Genomic DNA, 21267 nt, shown 5'->3' with positions numbered 1-21267 from the left:
TCTGCTCTGTGTATCAGCAGAAATGTTAAGTACTGCAACATGGATAAATGTTGCTTTTCATCTTACTTTCAGTAAATTAATTTGATTTTTTCTTGCTTTTGCTCCTTTTTCTAGAAGTATTTTGGATTTTTGTTCCTGTTTGACATTACAATATTGAATTAATTCCATGAATATTTTTAGCCTATCATAATTTGTTGTTGATCTCTTTTTACACTGCTTAAAACCACAGGTTTGTCTAAAAAGAGAAATTTTTTCTCATCTGATTAGAATCTTAGGAGACATGGGAATTAACATTTTCTTCACAACTCAAAAATAAAAATAAAGAATCAAGAATCTAAGCTACAGATGACTATCATATATTATCTAGTGTGTCTAGTAAATATCAAATGGCTACATAGGGAAGAAAATTGAAAAAGATGAGATTAAGATACAAGCAAGGCTCTGTAGTGCTATTCTGCCTCTGTATTAAGTTGTTCCATTTAGGCTTTTTTTAGGGTATTAAGAACCAGATAAATGCAGCAGTTCTTTGTAGCAGCTGTGTGCTAACAGCAGGTGATTTTGTGGTCTGTAGCGACTACGTGCTGTTTTTTATGTAGAGAAAATGGCTAATCATTGTGCCCTTGTCTAAGGCATGCTTCATCATCCTCAAGTACTTTTTTGGCCAAAGAATTCTAAACATAGAGCTGTCCCCTAATAAGCTCAGTATTGGATTGAACAAGTCTGATCTGAGAACTACTGGCAGGAGGAGCTGTAATTATTAAATTTACTGAAGAATGAAGCAAGGTACTATAGTTGGCTTTTCGTCAAATGGCTGTGGCCTTATTAGTAAAAAGTAATCATCTGCAGGGTCAGAATGAAAGAGGCTTCGAAGGATTCATTCTGTCCTAATTACAGTCTCACCTATACATGTTATGTAAAGCTAATATTTAAAGCATTTGCCAAAATTTACTTCCACTGCATGTTCTATTACAGTGTAGTGAATTGTAGTAGCTTTTTATGCCCAGCATCTTTTGTATTCCATAATAATCTATAATTATGGGTTAGAAGCAAATGCTGTGTGGCTTTTTTAATCTGACAATCTGAAAAGACAACCTTGAATAGATTTCTCTTTAAATGAATACAGTTGCACAAAGCCTTAGCATCAATATCTTCATTTTGCATTTCCAACCATGATCCTTTCTTTTATGATTTCTTGTTAAATTTCTTAATAAAAGTAATTTCAGATGTTCCTTTTATCTCTCCAGATGAATTAAGTTTCAGGGCATTGGAATTGTAAGTTAGACTGTGAAATTTAATTGGCAGACCGCAGCAGTATAATGCAACCTCGGTTCTGCAACCATGGCACTTCTACTCGCCATTGCCAGGCAGAGAATAAAATTGGCAGTGCTTAACTGATTGCACAGCATCTGTTCTCCCTGGCATTGTTGGAGGACTGAGAGGAGTAAAACTAATGGATAACAACCAGTCTGGGTCTCTGTCAAGACAGAGGGTCAATTAGTACATGCTAGCAGCAGAACAGTATGCCAATGGGTCAGCAGAGTAAAAGGGCTATCATAGTATCTTTTTTAAAGGAATGGAAATGAGCAGGGCAGAAGTTATAGGAAATTCAGGGAAGCTCTACAAAATAGGGTAAGGTTTGCAAGACAATTTCCTTAGGTCACAAGCAAAGCTGAAAGTGCTGAAATGACATAATTCTTAAGACGGGGTGCTTTAACTGATGTGATTGATTTTCCCTGTTATGCCTTCATTGTTCAAGGTAAGATCCCTTACAAGTTTTGTGGATACTTAACCACAGCATAATGTGCTATGAGACTAAGAAGATATGGGACTTAAGAGTGACACAGCTGTGTAGTGGAGACAGGATCTACTGAGAGGTGTGGAGCAAGTCATGCAATAAACAGCAGGACAAAGATTTCTTAAATCCTCTGGGAACAGACATATGTCGAGAAAAAAGATGATTGGCCTCTTTTTTCAGTAACTTTATAAGTTCTGACTCTTACAAGGAAGCTCTTAACCTCAATTATCTGTAAAATTGTCTTTGTTTTCCTGTGTGAGCTGGTAAAGTGGTGGATTTTAGTATGAGATATACAAAGAATAACTATAATACTTTTAGGTATTAAGTATATTAAACTGTACATTTAAACCAGAATGAAGTTTTAGCAGCTCTCTGTAAGGACATCAGTAGGAAGCTTTTGTTGCATTGTCAGAACTTGCAGGCAGCAAGTCTGTGATGCTTTCGTACATCTAAAGAATCACTTGGCTTGTCTGTGTCAAGGCTGATGAACTGTTCCTCTAGTTAGTGTTGGCAACAGCCTCCTGTAGCTACAGTACAGGCATACAAATGGTGTTGGTGGTGATTTGACCCTGGCTGGGTGCCAGCTGCCCACCAGTGCTGCTCTGTCATTCTCCTCATCTATGCAGGGGAGAGGAAATATGAGGAAAGGCTTATGGGTTGAGATAAAGACAGGAAGAGATCCCTCACCAACCACTGTCATGGGCAAAACAGATTTGACTTAAGGGAATTAATTGAATTTATTACCAAGCAAATCAAGATAGAATAATGAGAAATAAAATCAAGTCTTCAAAACATCATACCCCTACCCCTCCCTCCTTCCTGTGTTTAACTTCATTGTAAATCTCTACCTCCTCCTTGCCCTCAGTGGTGCAGGGGTATGGGGATTGGGGGATTGCATTCAGTTCACCACACATTGTCTCTGCTGCTCCTTCCTCCACAGAGGAAGAACTCCTCATTCTCTTCCCCTGGAGCCCTCACACAGGAGACTTCTACAACACAACTCCTTCCCACAGACTGCAGTTTTCCATGAATGAGCCACTGTGATCCCCATCCTGTGGCTCAGTCCTGTAGGTGCATGCTGCTCCACTTGCTCCAGCTTGGGGTCCCCAGGGGGCAGCAGGTGATTCTCTGTTCCCCTGTGAACCCCCATGGGCTGCAGGGGCACATCCTGTCTCACCATGGTCTGCACTGGAGCAATCTCTGCTCTGGTGCCTGGAGCACCTCCTGCCCCTCCTTCTTCACTGACCTTGGTGTCTGCAGAGTTGTTGCTTTCACATATTTTCACTGTGCTGCAATTTCCTTTTCCAATAATTTTTTTTCCTTCTTAACTCTGTTATTCCAGAGGCATTACCTCCATCACTGATCAACTTGGCCTTGGTGAGCAGCAGATCCAGCTTTGAGCTGGCTGACATTGTCTTTATCAGACATAGGAGAGGTTTCTAGCAACTGTAACTCCTCCCCTCTATAACTCCCTCACTATCAAAACTGTGCCACACTAACCCACTGTTCTAATTAACTACATTTACCTAGCCAGCTTAGATGTTCATAAGCCAACCTGGACTGCATAGTGATGCAGTCTGCTAATTTACTTCTGAACTTTGCCGTTTCATTTCAGGACCATAAACATGTATGATGGAGAATTTTTTTGCAATTATAGACAAAAAACATTTTGAAAGCTGTTCTTCATGGATCACAAATCTGCTAGAGGTAGTTGTGAGTAGAAGGTTCTAGTAACCTTACATGGATAGAGTGGTCTATCAGTTATTGATTTGATTGACTTTTTCCCCTCATTACTCATATTTCTCCAAACTTATTTTAATCTCTTTTGCATAGATTGATCTAAACATCTGCCTGATGTTTAGTCATAGCTTTTGTTTAAGAAGTAGAAATATAAAGTACTTTTCATATAAGGCTTTGCTGTTTGCCATTTTACTGAAAGGACACAAAATGCACAGTTACTAAACACAGTGCATCTAGATTAACACAGTTTGTGTTTTGTGGGGAATATTCTGGAGCTGGGTTCTCTGTTACTGCATGTCTATCCAGCTGAAGTTTAAAATTAGGCATGAGACTTGCTTAAACTAAAGTAAAACACAGGAAACTAAGCTAAGAGGAACACTTAGGCTCCCTCTAAACATAATGAAGGAAAAAGAAGTGTTTTAGAGAGTGACTCATCCCATTGCTCCAATTTGAGATTAATCAGTCTGATCAGGTCATCATTCTTTAGACAGCTTAAAGGACGAGGAGAGTTCAATTTCACTCTCAGTCATTGCTTTTTACTTCGACTGCATAACCATAGTTGTTTAAAACTGTTCAGCCAAAGTTGAATTAAAAAGTTAACAGCACATCTTAAGGAAAATCAGGAATCCTTCATTCGTGCCACAGATACAAATTAGTAGTGATGGACCTTCAGCCTTTACACAAAAGAGGTAATTTCAGGACTGAGAAAAATAAATAGTATAACATACTTGTAGTAAGTTGCCAAATGATTGTGTATACATTTAAATTACATTGCCCGAGCCAGAGGCAGTACCATTGTAAAGAAAGCAGTGATGTGTTCTCTCAGGAAGACAGGTCAACAAAACAGTGAGCTGGACTGCCTTAATGTGTAAAGATATTACTTAGTTTGTAGAATTTGTGGTAAAGCTGTGATGGCTTGCATTATTCCATATTTTCATTTGCCATCCAGAAACAAAGAGCATGGTTTAGATACTCATTTTAAGGTTTTAATATTTGGAATGTCCAGTTATTCCTGATTGAGGAGATGTGCTTCTAGGAATAAATTAAGTTGCAAAGTTAATTTAAAATGTTCATAATTTCAAAATGCATTACTACATTTGGGATTTTTCCTTTTATATTCCTGGGAAAACCATAATCAAAATCTGATTTTCAAAAATGTTTCAAGATTACTTTATTTTATTTCAGCATAGCAGGTTGCATCTTACAGTCTACTTTTCAGTATACTTCTCTTGATGCTTCTAATTTAAGTTTTCTGTGTCATTTTCAGCTCAACAGCACTGTATTCTGAGAGAAGGCTCTGATGTAGTGTTCATATTTTATAAAAGAAACAATGACATATTTATGATTTTAATTCAAGTGCTAAGTTTTCAGGGCAGGGCTGTGTTAGGACTGAGAATGGATCTTAAAAATTTAAATTAAGTGTTCCCCTCTTTGTACCACTATGTCAGTTTTCTATATGTCTCTTACACTCCTAAGGGAACACATTCACACAAACAGTCACTAAACAACTATGGTGAGGTTTGAGATCTTTAGGGTTTGCCACACAAAAGTAATAGTTATAATATATGCTAGAAGGTCCTTATTTCTTCAGGTTTCTCAGTAGAACCTAGTAGGGGGCATTTACCTTGAAGGGTAGGACTTTGGGTATCTGGAAAAGTTTGTGTGTCTATTCCTGGGAACCTGAGAAAATTATTGCCTTATTTATCTATGCAGTGGCAAGTGCTAAATACTTGGTATAAATATCCTGAGAAGGATGTGCCACACTCTGCATTGTCCAGGTGCTAGTCAAAAATGTGCTGATAAATGATTCTTCAATCACCCAACTTATTTTCTCTTTGTTTTGTATAAAATTTGCTTCCAGTTCCTTCTTATAGTTCCTTCTTATATTTCAGCAGATGGCACTATAACTTAATTTCCTTGTATGCTGCCAATATCTGGACACTTAATTCAGTGTCACTGAATGTATTTGTATTTGTAAATTTTAAACCATAAGAAGGCTATAGACTATAAAAATATAATCTCTAATCTGCTTATATTAATTTCCAAGGCATTAATTTATTAAAATACGTGAGTAGATATGAATTTTGGAATAGTGTACATGTTATGTTGATTTTGCCAGCTGTTAACTGGACGAAATATTTCCCTATTTTTAGTTCAGATGTAGTACTTCCTAAAGGAAGTCAATTGCCAGAATCCCAAACATCTCTTACATGCTGTACCAAACCTTTTGGGGGAAGAAAAAGGCAAATGCATGTTACCTGTTTATTTTTGCAGTTGCTGAATGCATCCATCTTCAGAAACTGAGTATCTGTAGTGGCTGTCAGTACGCATCACAAATTTATCTTTGTTTTTCCAGTTAAACCAATTAAGATATCTGAAACTGCAAAAAGAAATTTGTTTATTAAACATTAGTTTTGCAGCCTATGAATATCCAGCATAAAGTGAGATGAATTCATGGTACCTTACTTCTATGCCCAAGAGGTTACATATTCTTGGTAAATGCTGAATGGAAAAGTGACATAATTCAGAACATTTTGGTTTGATGGATTTTGATGGATTTTGGTGAGGAAGAAGATGGGAAGCGTTTGCAGAAGTTTTCAATGTTTAATGTCATTTCAGGTGCATGATGTAATCCTGAGGAGTACAGTTTTTTAATCTTCCCTTTATAAATCCCAAATTCAGGGCATCCATGCCCATTTACAAGAGAGAGGATACAGAAAACAAATACTTTATCATTCTAATCTTGTTCCTTCTTCCACCAGTCCTATTCTGCAGTGTAATGTTTTTATGTATGGGTTCTTCAGTGGGTCCCCTGAACCAACTGACAGTTCTCTGCCTGAGTCACTTTGTCTGGCTCATGTACTTCATGTAGAGTGGACCTGAAAAGAATAATTGAATAATAGTACTGTGTTAGCAGGGTGTGATATAAACATTAAAAATACCTTTTTTGAACTTAGATGACATAGCATGCAAGTGGAAGGTATGAAGCAAAGAAGAAGATAGCAAAAACCATACTGAAATACCAGTGCATTTCATAGGATTAATTTCACATCAGATGGGCACAATTAACTTTTCTTTCTTTCTTCCAAGGTTTTCTAACCTGAAGCTTCTTAAAATGCAGTTGTGGCATGAGATTTCGTTTTTGAAAATTTTTGTAATGTTAGATCATGTTCAATATAGAAAGCCTGGTTTTTGATTTTGTACTTTAAAATTATTCAGTGCTATTCTCAAGCTAACCTACAGCTATATGCTCTCCAGGGAAATTAAGATGGATTAGACCTTTTGTGCATCTATCTTTCTTTGTATTTCTTAGTGTAATGATGTGCATAAATATAAAAATGCACTGCAGTTGGAATGGACATTTTGCAACACAGTTATGACCTCTAATTCAACAGCAATTCAAGATTTATTTTTACTAGATAAGAAATTGTGTATTTTAGAAGAACAGTGCTGATAACAAAGCTATGGCAAAGGAAGTATAATCTACAGACATAGACGTGGCTGTAAAATATTGAAGAGGCTTCTTTAACAGTTTTAGGATTTTTCATGCTATATATATACAAGACCAATGGTCATCAAAATACATATTTTTCTGTTGCTGAGTTGCATGTATCCTCAGCTTGTTCTCATTCTCTCAGGAAGAGACCAAAAGAAACACAGAAATCTCAGTGTTGTTTTCTGAACTCTTCTTTTAAAACCTGTGCTTTTTCTCTTGCAGTGAAAACTCACATGCAACAAGGGTTAATATCTGTTGCTGCTCGTACTGTGATTACACATCTAGTCAACCACTTAGGCCACTATCCTATGAGTGGAGGTCCTGCTATGCTGACCAGCCAAGTGTGTGAAAACAATGACAATCCATACAGTGAAAGTCCTGAGCTTTCTCCTGAACTTTTTGAGAACCCAAATCTTCAGTTCTTTGTATTAAACAATACTTCCTTGGTGTCTTGCATACAAATCCAAGCAGAAGATGACATGCCTGGAGGAGGACTGTCTGCTGGACTTGCATCAGCTAATTCAAATGTTAGAATTATAGTGCGTGATCTGTCTGGCAAATACTCCTGGGATTCGGCCATTTTGTATGGACCATCATCTTTATGTGGATCTTCACAACAAACATCCTTTGCACTTTCATTATCTCAGCAAGATAAACCAGAAGATGCTCTTTCATCTTTTGAGCATGTGGAGGATGTATCTGCAAGAGATGGAATTACACTCCAAGTTAAAAGGAAATTTAGAGACACTGTACCAACATGGGATACAATTAGGGATGAAGAAGATGCTCTTGATGAGCTGCTGCAGTATTTAGGTGTTACAAGCCCTGAGTGCTTACAGAGAACTGGTGTGTCACTCAACATCCCTGCTCCTCAACCAGTCTGCATCTCAGAAAAGCAGGAGAACGATGTCATCAATGCAATTCTGAAACAGCACACAGAAGAGAGAGAATTTGTAGAAAAGCATTTCAATGATGTAAATATGAGGGCTATGGAGCAGGATGAGCCAACCTCACAAAAGCCACAGTCAGCATTTTACTACTGTAGATTACTTCTCAGTATACTGGGAATGAATTCATGGGATAAAAGGTAAAATGACTCATATTTTAAGAACTTTTTTTAAGAAACTGTGCTGTTCTTACCTTGATCATAGAGTTTGTTAAGCCAAAAGTATTACAGGTTAACTGACAAAAGAGAGGGGATGTGCAGCTAAGGCCTAAATGGCAGCTTTCCTCTGCTTTTCAGCCTATCATTCAGAGATACAGAAAGGAGGAATCTGTTGCATTTATTGTGATTCATATTCTTTGAAGGCAAATTGAAGGAGTGATGTATTTTATTTGCTTCCCATGTATGTTGCTGCAAAAATCATTACCTTTCAATGCCAGAATAATACTCAGAAAGTGTCATATTCTCAGCTATTGTGTTGCTGGACAGTGTCCTGCTGCTTTGTCTGCTAAAAGCATGCAGCCTCAAAGCCTTGCATGTGTATTAGTTAATGAGAACGATGTGTCCCCTACTATTTATTTCAACATTGACTGTGCTTGAATACTGTTTGAATGTTGTTTAGAACAATAGGAGAGAACAATGGTCAATTACAGAATTAATGTCTCTTCACATTATTATTTTTGTGTAGGTGTAGTTAAGTGCATGTCTGCATATACATGAGGAGTATGTACAAATATTAGCATTCTAGAATTAATGGGTCTTTCTGAAATCATCTTCTGCTATTGCTTTCAAATTCCATATTAGAATCACTGATGTATTTCTCTACTATGAAGGAAAATGGATATTCAGTAAAACAAAAATAATCTGTGTCACTGAGGTATCACTGGAATCAGACAAAATGTTGGTGTTACAACCCTTCTTATTTGGGTCTTTAATTCCTCAAGGCAGTCTGGTTTTGAACAGGACTGCTCTTAATGCCACAGTGTTTTGTGGGAAACATCTTAAGCACAGTTGAAAAGACATGAAAACTGCCTTTCTTTCTCTAGCATACTGGTTTTGGTTTTTGTTTAAATTGCTACAGCTGGCTGGGTGATTACTGAGCTAAGTTCTGCTCTGCATTTCAGGGTAGCAAAAGTTCTGTGTTGCATGCACCAATTCCCTACAGCAGTAGACTAATGGGAGTGTTGTCTTTTATCACTAAACATATATATTTTATGGTTCTTCTGTAGAGAAGAAATGGATCCCAGTCAAATCCAATGGGCTGACAGACGAAGGTGCAAAGAATTTAAGGTTATACTCAGGGCTGTAATGAATACAGAAGATTTTCTGTAGTAAAAAAAATTTCTTGAATATTTTTTTTAAAGATGTCCTAATTTTTATATATTAAGAAAGGTCTGTTGAAAAGGCAGAAGCATGTGTTGACTTTTCCTGAGTGGACCTGGGTATTGTTGTATCATTCTTGTACTGTTCTGTATTCATCAGTGAAGAGGTAATAAAAGAGTTACAAATTTCTCTATTTAGAAGGAGCTTTCATCTCCTGAAGAAAAATGAGAAGTTACTTCGAGAACTCAGAAATTTGGACTCAAGACAATGGTAAATTCTTTTAATGACTGCCTACTAACTTGTTTTAAGTGTGCTTTTACTCAAATGGCTCTAATTGCATAGATGTGAGAGTTGAGCTGACTTTTTTAATAGGTTTTTTAATTATTAATGTATTTTGCATCTTATTGTAGTTTTTTCTGTTATATTGAGGTTGCATTGCTTTTATTTGTAGGGTCAAATTCTGCACGTAGAATACCATGAGATAAACAAATTTCAAAATAACTTATGAGCATTTGTATATGCATAACATTTAATTATTTTAAAACTATGATATATCAGAGTCTCCACATTTTGGTTGATTGTTTAGCTGTTTCAAATGGTCCCAGTATTTGAAGACATGGGCCTCTAGTTGGAATTGTAGCACAGAATTAAAATTAGACTTGTTTTTGTAGAAGTTGAAACAAGACCCAGCAGAAGTTGTAGAAGTGTGAGAAACTGTCTCCACTTATTCCAGTGTCTAACAACAACCTGTCAACAGAAGACATTAAATGATGTTGATCTTTTAAAGATATGTAAAGATTCTTCATTCAGTTGCACAAGCTGCATTTTCACAGTGTTCAGAAGGCACTGTTGTTAATGGGCAGTGCAGTGTGGATAATATACCCATATTACAGGTTACCCATGTCAAAAGCCCACCTATTCCATTAGCAATTGGTACAGCCAGCACCATCCTGTATCTTAGAAGTAATGAAAGAGGTAAATGCTGCTCATGTATAGCAAAACTTTAGGCTCTAGAGAAGATGACACTAAAAAGGACAGAATGAGAATATGAAAATATCAGGGATATCCAAAAAGAAGCCATATAATTGTACTATAATTCCACTATGCACTTTATATGCTTTGAAACCCATCCTTTGTGTGTATTGTTTGTATATTTCCGTTTCATATTAGTTAAGGCACTGTCATGCAATGATCATTCTGTTTTACAGCCGAGAGACACACAAGATTGCAGTGTTTTATGTTGCTGAGGGGCAGGAAGATAAACACTCCATTCTCACGAATACTGGGGGAAGTCAAGCCTATGAGGATTTTGTAGCTGGTCTTGGCTGGGAGGTATTTATTAAATGTTTTTATCCTAGGTTTTTTACAAAGATAATTACCCATACCTTAATATATTGCAAGTCTTTGGTTCTCCAGCATTACTCACAAGTACTGAAATACACCAGTTTAAAAATGGGATTTAGAGAAAAATTCCCGGTTTAGTTTCATCAGCAATACTAGCCATTTAAATTTCAGCTCTTGACAACTGAAAAAAGTTTGTGCAGGCAAAGATAATTCTTTCATGTGCAGTCCTGTACTTGGCTTTCATGGACTGATTGGGAGGCATCTTGATTTCCCTCTAAGCTTGTAAAGTGTTAAGTCCCTTGAAGTTTGAACTTCAAAAAGTGTAGACAAGCAGCTTCTCACATACTGTCTTCTTTCTGCATTCCACTGCAGACATGTATCAGTTCACACACTCCACTCTACTTCTCTTCCAACAGTCAGAAATATTGTGATCTACCCCATCAGCTATGTGGGCCTGCAGCTCTTTAGTCACTTGCTCAATACTATCACAAGGATTTCCTTTTTTCCATCTTTCAAATGCACAGGATTAATTGCCACTGTAAAGTTCAATTTGGCACTGTTGCACAGAATTCAGGAATGGCTTTTGGTCTTGGTTGGCTGTATAAGAAGCTGCAGGTTTTTTGCTCCTCTTGCAGCTTGTGCTCATCAGGAGTGTTCATATCAGTGTCTATCTTATTTGTTCTTTGTGTTTCTTTGCTCTTTAGGTATAAAAGGACACTACCAGATTAACTGTGTGGATAATGACTTTGACTTTCCCACAGGAACAGAGGAAAAAAGCTACAAGGCTGCTGACTTTCATGAACATAGATGTTTATTTCCCACATTCAGGAGGAAAAAAACCCACTAGTACCATAAAATATCCTTCTTTAGTGGTTTAATTCTCTTAGGCAGTATTAGCTAGTTTAAAGAGTTGCCAACTTGGATTAATATTCCATAATGAGGCAACTAATATTTTAATATTTTAACATTAAATTCTGCATTCTTTAGTATCAAGAAAACAAGTATATCCCATGTGGGCAGAGATTAAATGTATTCACATCTGAAAAACAACCTTTTGTAATCACTGTTTTAAAGGTGAAATAGCACATTAAGCATGCTTGCTTATTTCAGTGTCAGACTGTTTCCCATTGATCTAAGACTTGAAACTTATTTACAAATTATCAGTTAGTTTCCTGTATTTTGTTTGTTTTTTTTTAATGCAGAATGAAAATTTCTCAAAAAAATATATGGAAGGTACTAAATTCCCTGCCTGTTACACGGAGTTTTTCCAGAACTCAGGCCAAGGTTGATGTAGTATCAGAGAATTTTAAAAATTCAGAAAGTACATATAAGTGACTACACTCAAATGATCAGAGAATAATGCAGTAAATATTATTTACACAATCTTTCCTTTCTGCTAACTCATCTTTCCAGTAGATTCTGTGGTGACCATGGGAATATGGAATGCTAGTGCACTGCAGTGGATTTCCAGTCTTGTCAGCAAGTCTGAGCTCTTTTAGAAACAAAGTGTTGGAAAAAGTATTTAACTTTTAAAGTTCAGTTGAAAGTGCATTTTAAAGTATAAAGTGTGCATTTATTACCTGATAATTTTTTCTTGTAAAGCTTCCTGGTCTTTATTTCTAGGTAAATCTCACAAACCATTGTGGCTTTATGGGAGGACTGCAAAAAAACAAAAGCACTGGATTGACCACTCCATATTTTGCTACCTCAACAGTGGAAGTAATGTTCCATGTGTCAACAAGAATGCCTTCTGATTCAGATGACTCTTTAACAAAAAAGGTAGGTGTCTCTATAAAGTGTTCTCTTGGTAATAAACCTGGAGAAATTAGAGCCAAAGAAAGTACAGTAACTTAAAAAAAAAAATCCAGCACAACAACAGAACACCATAAAATATCATAACATCTTTACCTGCTATGTTGGTATATTCTCTGCCAATTTCTGATTTTTACCACCATTGCAATTGTTGGCAAGAACATATATATATAGTGGGGAAAAGTGCAGGGAAGTAATGGTTGGTGTAGAAGATAAAGTATTACATCTGAATAATATCTTAGTACTTTTGAAACCTTAGATGCCAATTAGGAAATATGTGGTGAGTACTTTCTGAGATGACTTTTTATTTACCTAAGAGTCATGTGGGGGTTATTAACAAGATTTTCCCTTAAAAAAATAAATAAATAAAAGCTAAAAATTTGAAGAAAGTGTTTATTGTATATAAGGTGTTTTGTCCTGGAGGAGACACAGATTCTCAACAGTGATATGATCTCTCATAGCTGCATTAAGAAAAAAAAATGGTTTTCTGTACTGGTATTTTTTTCTTTAGAATTTAATAAATTCCACATTAGTGATAATAAGTTACAGTCTCAAACATGTGTTCTATTATAAATGAACAATTAGCTATCCTCAGACTGTCCCCCCATCCTGCATACATACATCTTCAGATGTGCTAATCCATTCACTAGACACGTTAATGAGCACTGGTTGAAGTGTAATATTGGAGGAACTGAAGCTGGTTGACCTCAGCATGGACTTTAATACTTGTAATTAAATTAGATGGTAGACAGTTAGTAAAGAGAGAAATAGCCATGCCTCTGGCAAGCTTCAATTATTAATGACTTCTTTTTCTTTGTGTTCAACTTGAAGAAAAAAATATTATTGTTCTTATTATAGACTGACTATGAATTCTAACTTCTCACTGTTCCATCTGAGGTTGGTTTGGTTGGTGTGGAGATTTTTAATTAAAAATGCTTTTGCTTGTGTGCCTACAATGCTGCATCCTTTCTGTTCTATATTTCCTGAAGTAGAGTCAGCGTAATACAAAGGTTGTTAAATGATTTGTAGAGAAATAACTTGTTTTAAAATTAGATTTTGCTACTGTTTAGTACAGAACAGGGGGGTCTTTTGAAGTTGACTGGCTTCTTTATTTTTTAAACAAAACCTAGTTTTATAAAACACAGCTTGTAATTAACCTTACAAAGTTTGTTTATAATCAGTTTGAATTAGATCATTACAAAGTGTTGGAAAGGGGGAAGATGGGTCACACTGAAAAATAATTAATAGTGAATAATTTAAAAATGCTGTGGACTTCAACAGAACACAGAGGCAAGATCTCCTGTCTGTTTCCAGGAGCATGTCATGAAGGGCATGCTTTTAGGTAGCTCAAAGAATGATCACCAAAGGCATTGGCAAAAACAGGTTTAATATTCAAATAAAATGTGACACAGTTCATTGGCAAGATTCAATCTACTACCTACTGGATGGTTAAAGCACGCAGAGAAAAGTCAGGCTAAAACATAAAATTAATCAATCAATCTAAAACTAAGATAAAAAAATATGATCTATGTGGAGGTTGGGGATGAAAAAAGGGTAAGGATGGGAAAGGGTAAAGATTAAAAGCCATGAGGAAGACCCTCCCAATGAGTCACAAGGTTCAGAGTGGACCCTCTTGCCAAACTTAGCCCCAGCCATGAACAACAGTTTAGGCTTAAAGCTTTTACCAGCATGTAAATTTAACAGCACTTAACATTGATATCTTAATTTAAACAATTTAACAAAAGGTTCTATAGAATTTACCATAACACAGTGGTAACTCACTTATAGGCCTAATTTACTTAAAATCTAAAGTACTTAATCTGAGAGCAATGTTCATAGTACATTTGCTATATACTATAGCACATTTATATTTACATGCACACAGATCTAAAGGAGTGTGTATGAGGTATATACCTGTAAAAAATTCTCCTTGAGTTCACTGAACTACTTATGTTGGATTCCTTTGCATCTTCTCAACAAGTGAAGGTGTTTATCCTTGAGCATCAGGGGTATTAGCCCAGGCTCCATTAGTGTCATTTGACAGCAGTCCTCTGAGTACAGTAAACTTGAGAGTTTGCTGCCTCTGAGAGGTGTCCCAGTCAGAGGAAGATTGCTGGCTGCAGCCAGCTGGTGGTCCAGGAGAGCTCAAAGGGTCTCACTTCCGACCGCTGTTTATAGGGCTGCAAGAGAGTTGAATTTAGTCACAGTAATTTTCCATTCTCTCCACAACTTGGGTTGGTAACTTTCTTTGAAAGTTTGATTACAACTTCGATGACCATTTCCATTTGGGCTGTTATTCATACAAGAAAAACAAGTTTCCAAGGTTCTTCATTAAAAAACAGGAGCACAAATTCTGGGACAGTGGCAGTGTTCCTAGTATACTCAAGAGGAGCTTAGCCCAGGTGCTGTTTGTCAAGGCCAAGGCCTAACCAGCATTTATTTCTAGGATGATGGTTCAGTACAAGAAGGTATGGAGGGATACACCACCACAGAACACCCTGCATTTACATATAGCTGTTCTTGCCAGGCAAGGTTCAGTGCTGGTCCAGGCTTCCTGTGACTCAGCTTGTGAAAATTGTGTCAGCTGGGTTTCTTGACAATTCCAGCTTGCCCCTGCTTCTCTCCTGCTTTACCAACAATCTCACCCATCAGTAATTTGAAATATTTGAGGTCTGTATGGATATGTAGAGTGTATCAATAAATTGAAATTGTATTTGTGCCTCTGCTACTGGTTGACTGTTTAATCAAGCTATTTTCTTTCTCTGTGGCTTTCTTTTCTGTTCTTCCTCAGTGTGTTTTGTTCTTTTTGAGCACCTTTTCCCAAGAGCAGAGGCTTGTGAGCTTCTTTCTCTGTCTCTGCTCCCTTCCCTAACAGTTTATGACCCATTCCAATCAAATCTAATAAAGACATGTTTAAAAGCTGTTCATTTTGTGTATGTTTAATTATGATAGGCTAAATTAGGGAGATGGAGTAGGTGAAAGTTTTAGTGCTCCTACTCAGCAAGTAAAGACTTTATGGGAAGAAGCAGAGAGAGATGTTAAGAAATTCATCATAAGCTTGAGTTAAACATCAGTTGAAGTTTACATCTTGGGATGAACTGACAAGTGCTATCAGGAGACATGAATAGGAAAACAGTCTTAATTTATTTATTACTCGTAACAACTACTCATGCTGCTTGGACTGAACATACCATCAAAAGGATTGTGTTTTTTGAAATCAGATCACACACACTACCAAAATTGAGAGCCATGTGAGTGGTAACAGTTCTAATTGTTCTGAGTACGTGTACTGTTTATGACCTTCAGAGAAACTTGAGATTTGAGCTTCTCTACAGGTCTTTCATGTGATTTTTTGGTCTGTTTTATTCAATGGGAGAAAAACAAGCAAACTCGCAGTAGTTGGCTTTAAATGGCTGCTTCTTTATATATTGTAAATGTGCCTAGAGGTACATGATAGGTTCATCTTCTAAATGGAAATTAAATTAAATTAAAACAAAACTTCTTCCTGCCAGTTGAGCCACTGTAAAATCAAGATTCTGCTGTTTCAAGGACTAAGCCATTTTAAAACTGTTTTTCCATCAGTCTTAGTAGTAAATTAAACTTTTAAGTGTCTTGATACATCTGAAGCATTTGTTTCCGAAGCTATGAACAAGAGCAAAAAAAGCCATGAATTCAAGAACCAGTGAAAAACTTCTGATTGTGTAAAGGAACTTAAGATTGAAATACATGCATAAAATAACTATTTAATTTGCAAATAGAAAATTAAAGGTTTAATGCTGATAGTGCAATTCATTCAGGTTTTCTTACAATTAAAGGTTAGAGTAAAAAGTATTTACACTTACCTTACAAGAACAAGCTTGCAGAGAATATGAGGAGTAAATAATGTGAAGACTCAGTTCATAGAATGAGAAAGGTTGTAGAGGCACATAAATGAGCTATCACCTATCTAGTTTCTCCTTCCTTAGGAGAAACTTCCTAAAGGAGTGAAGGGGTTGTAAGTGAGAATTTTATACACATGGTATGTTAATTAAAATCAGTAATGTTAGTGATTAGAATACTAATTAATCTTGAACTATTGGTGTATTACATGATTCTAAGTTGTGCATGACATGATTCTAACCACATAAAATCATTACAACTCCCAGTACTTATGTTTTTTTTTATTGTGTTGCTAGCATGTATTGGAAACTGGAAGGTTTATAGAATTATTAGTTCAGTATTTTTTGAGTTACAGTTAGATACACATATTGCTAAAAACCCAAACCAAATAAACAAAATTCCCAAACGCACCACAGTTATTGAGACAAAGTTTTGTGGAAGAGTCATCTAGAAGGTATATGCACTGTAGACAGTAGTGCTGTTAACATTAAATGGACAAAAGTAGCTGCATAAAACCATTACTTCATATATCTCTGCTCTTTTTGTTGTTTTTGTAATAAACACTTCCATTTTTGAAGAAGAAAAAAAGTTGAGGCTAGCTGTTCTATCAGAAGAAAATATAATAGCTTTTTTTCTCCCTCCTTTAGGTAAGTGGGTATTAGAAATTACAGTAATTTTGGCAAGAGTTCAAGGGTTAATGTAACAGATAAATAAAAGGAATTTTCTGTAAATTGAGCCCTGCATTATTTCACTTGTCTTGCCTTTCCAAACCTAACTCATTTAATTTTAAAAAGTAAATACTTAAATTCTTCCTGACAGTGTGCTTTGCTTTTACTATCGTTTATTACTTCAATTATACTTGGTATCACTTAGAACAATCTGCCATTTGGAAATTTCAGTATAGCCTGCAGCTTAGTTTAAAGTCTGGCTGCTATTGTAACATGTACAGCATATGACACTAATGTATCAAAATTAGATTTGATCATCCCTCCTGGTTATATTTATTTCACGTTTCTTTTGTATTCAGTTAACATAAATGTATTAGGAGAGCTGACACATGATGATGGTTATAGAGTAAGAATATTTTAAAGTATTTTGAGTTAAATTTGAAATTTCAGGTAACCTAACAGTTGGTCATTTTTATATATTTGTTCTAATGGAGTAGAGTTTCAGAGCAAGCCTAAAAAAAATCTGTTTGTCTCCTTTATCTCCTCAGGGCTGTCTTCCCGACAGCTCAGGTTTAAAATGGCTAAAACAGAGCTCTTAATCTCTTTCTCATTGCCACCTTTCCGGATCACCACAGATAACATGACCGTTGTGCCTGTCACTTGTGCCCATAGCCTGAAATCATCTTTAATTTGGTCCACTTTCTGGATTCTTACATTTATTCTGTGCTTACGGCTCTTCTTTTTCCCACCTAACATTTCTTCCAACATAGCCTTTCCACACACACAGATAAAATTTATGGTACATAAACTGTTGTTTTGATTGTTGAACCTTCCTTTCTCTGGTCTTGACACTTTCATTCTTGAAGAATGCTTATAGAAACAACATTTTTCTAATCTTTAATACCATTTTACATTGTTAAAACACTTCCTTTGCATTTGTCCATCTCTATTTTGTATCATGCTTTATGCTTAGATAATTAACTCTCTGGAGCAGTTTGATCTGCATTTAGAGTGTTAGAATACTGGTGTGTAACCTATAGTTCCAGATGTTTCCAGTCTATCACCAGTTGCTCAAAGTATAACATTATTTTAGTACTTTTTATTATTTATATTATTGCAATAACTTATGTCTCTGGTACTGATTTGCACTTTGTTAGGCATACTGTGGTGTATGCACATAAGAAGTTGTACATTCAGGAAAACAAGGTCAGGAAATAAGTGTGAAGGTAACTGGTGGAGAGTTTTGAATAACCATTAAGACACAATGCTGTCTTGACAGCTGTCCATTCTGTGTGCATCACTGGGACCACACCTTCTCGGGAAATTGTTGTTTTGTCTGTCCTTAAGGTTTCAATGTGCAGAGGTAGTTGTAGTTCAGTATCTTTCTCCTGCTTGTATCCAGGGCACTGAATTCTGTGACACTTCCAATCCAATACTAAGGAATAAAGAATCCATATTAAAGTTTAAAGAAGTCAGGCTCTGGTTCTTCTGTGGTGTAATAATTACAGTGAATGATGGATTCTCAAAATGTTTGCTGTGCTTGCAAGAGATCTTAGTTGTTTAGCACTGCTGAATTTCAATATTCTCAAATGAAAAATTTGAGCAGAAATCTGAGAGTACTTCTCTTTTTGTTATATACAACCATTCATACTTTATACCATTATCCACATACTTGCATTCTCTGATTTTGACCCATTACATGCTACAGAGATGCCATCCTATATTTTACTCAATCTGGGTCATTGTCAGATCATTCTTGATAGTAGTCATGAGGTGAAATATATTTGACAGGACTTGGAACTCTGAAATAACCTGATTAGTTTTCCTTTTCCTCTGAAGAAGTTTCTGCTTTTGGCCTGGAATGTATTCTCAAATGTCTACATATATGAGTATTGAGCAAACTTCAAAATTGGACACAAAAGTTGCTGATGGCTTCAGTACACTTGGCATCCAAAAAATACATATCTGTTGTCAATAATCCTGCTGAAATAACCACACAGTACACTTCTATCACAGCAGAATCTGTTTCAAGTGTGCATCAGTAGTGATGCTCCACCTGGGTAGCTTTCACAGAAATGTATGTGTATCCTGTCTGATTAACTGCAGGTATCACTAACAGGTACACAGGGGCAACCTTTGGTAAATGAAATTCTGAGGCAATCTTGCACTCGGGAAGCTGCAATAGCTAAACTCCATATGGTTTGGATTTTAAAGCTATTTATTTGGCATATAACTGTTACCATCACTTGTTTGTAACAGTCTATGAGTTTATTGTCTCTGAGTCCAAAGATGGCAAGTAAAGGAGGAAAAATTATTTTATTAAATAGTTCAATATTGCTGAATTATGAATAGTGCAGTGCATCAGCCACAGTTCTGTTTTTTGGCAGTGGGTTCCATGAGTTCAGTCAGTGTTCCAGATGGCCATCCCTCAGTCTAGGATCATGTGGGTATTTTACATTCCACAACACGTCATGTCCAAACTGATTTGCCTTGTGCTTTCTCTTTGGCTGGGCAGCTCATTCTTCCTGAGATTTTCACTTCCTTCTAAGTGTGAGCCTGTCAATCCCTGATACCTTATCATTGTCATATTTCAACAGCTAGTTTGACTGTCACGTTGCTAAGGAAGCAAAATGGGATATTTTTTTTAATTTTTTTTTTTTTTTTAATCTGAGGTGCAATTCCTCACTGACTTCTCAGGTGATACTGGCAGTTTAAGATGTGACAGCTCTGCTTTCCACTCCTGTCATGCTTCAGAAAAAGGTGCCAACAAGTTTTCTTGGGCTATATTTGAGACGAGTACAATGAAATGAGATTAATTTAAAACAAAAACCTCGCATATATTTTTGCCCTCGGATCGTGTTTTTGATCCATTTAAAAATTTACCTCATGCCTGAAGAGAGAAGTTGGTTAACTGTGGCCGAAGGAGAGGAGGCCAAGGATAATGATTTATTAGACAGTGATGCTAGAGGAGACTGAAATGGAGCTGAGCCTTGTGTAAACTTAAAAGATAGAGCTCAACCCTGATAAAAATCAGTGGATGGGACTGTTCTGGTGCCACACTGCAAGGTTTCCTTAATTAATGTTTTGCTGCAAACTAAAAGGTAAGAAGGAGAAGTCGCTTTTCTTATTATTTTGGGGGGTTGGAGGGTTCTTTGTTGTGTATTTTGGAGTTTATCTTATCAAGTCTTTCAAGCTATAGCCAGGAAATAAAGAACAACTAAGTTTGCTTCTTGTCACTCTCTTACTGACTTTATTGCTTTCTACAACTACATGAAAGGAGGTTGTAGTGATGCTGAGGTCAATCTCCTCTCCCGGGTAACAAGACACAGGACAAGGAAATGGCCTCAAGTTACACTAGGGACAGTTTAGACTGGATATTAGGAAAAACTTCTGAACAGAAAGAGTTGTCAAACACTGGAACAGATTACCCAGGGAAGTGGTGGTGTTGTCATCCCTAAAGATACTTAAAAGATCTAGAGTTGTGGTGCTTAGACAGACTTGGCGGTGTTAGGTTAACAGATGATCTTGATGATCTTGGAAGTCTTTTCTAGCCTAAATGATTCTATGATTCTAAGGTAGGAGAGGGTGAAGTTTGCAATTAATTGACTTTTATGACATTTGCCTTAACATTTTTGACATTGTTAAGGACCCTTATCCAAGGGTCCTTCAGCTGCTGTTTGTTGCATATCAGCCATTCAGGTTGCTGTCTGGCTTTATTCTAATCTAGTAAAAGAAAGCTCAGTGTAGTGAATGTTGGTATAACCAATTCTTTTGCTGGGTTGGGTTTAAGTGTTGGTGGAGGAGTGTCCCTAAGTAAGTGTTGTTCAGAATAATTCAGTCATTACACAAGAGGCGAGAACAGCTGGCTTCAAAGGCACCACAGCCATTTTAGAGTAGGTGTTTGTACAGCCTGGTCCAGACAAAACAAATTATTTGTTGAGCATCAAAGAAGAGATAGGGTATTGAAACCACGTGTACTTTGCCCAGTCCAACAGTGAAGAAAATCCTTTTTTTCATAGAAATGCAACCCTGTTTTTCAGTCTGATACAATTTAAAGATAACAGAGAAGAGCAAAGACAGCTTCTTTTTCTCTTTTTTCTTTTATTTTTCTCTTTTATTTTTGAGTCTGCTGACAACTGGTGTAGGCCTTCAGATAAGACAAAGGTAGCATTCCAGGAGGTTTTGTAAAATAAACATATTAATTAGTTGCAATTAAATTTTTTTGAAGACTGTGCATATATTTTGCTTTTATTTAAAGTGCAATTGT

The 21267-nt window shown here is 36.4% G+C and overlaps 1 protein-coding gene across 2 annotated transcripts in view; it reads left to right on the top strand.

Annotated features, from left to right (window-relative positions):
* The window catches only part of RALGAPA1 (Ral GTPase activating protein catalytic subunit alpha 1), a 126807-nt gene that overhangs the window by 69823 nt on the left and 35717 nt on the right, over positions 1–21267 (top strand). For both annotated transcript variants that reach the window (XM_079310199.1, XM_079310200.1), the window contains exons 34-37: positions 7254–8118; positions 9496–9567; positions 10506–10629; positions 12265–12420. In XM_079310199.1, coding sequence (XP_079166325.1) covers positions 7254–8118; positions 9496–9567; positions 10506–10629; positions 12265–12420 — 1217 coding nt within the window. The remainder of the gene's footprint in view (positions 1–7253; positions 8119–9495; positions 9568–10505; positions 10630–12264; positions 12421–21267) is intronic.

The sequence above is a fragment of the Erithacus rubecula genome, assembly GCF_903797595.1.
Source record: "Erithacus rubecula genome assembly, chromosome: 6".
Lineage (NCBI taxonomy): Eukaryota > Metazoa > Chordata > Aves > Passeriformes > Muscicapidae > Erithacus > Erithacus rubecula.
Note: the sequence above shows the minus strand (reverse complement) of the source record. Positions and strands in the feature narration are given on the sequence as shown.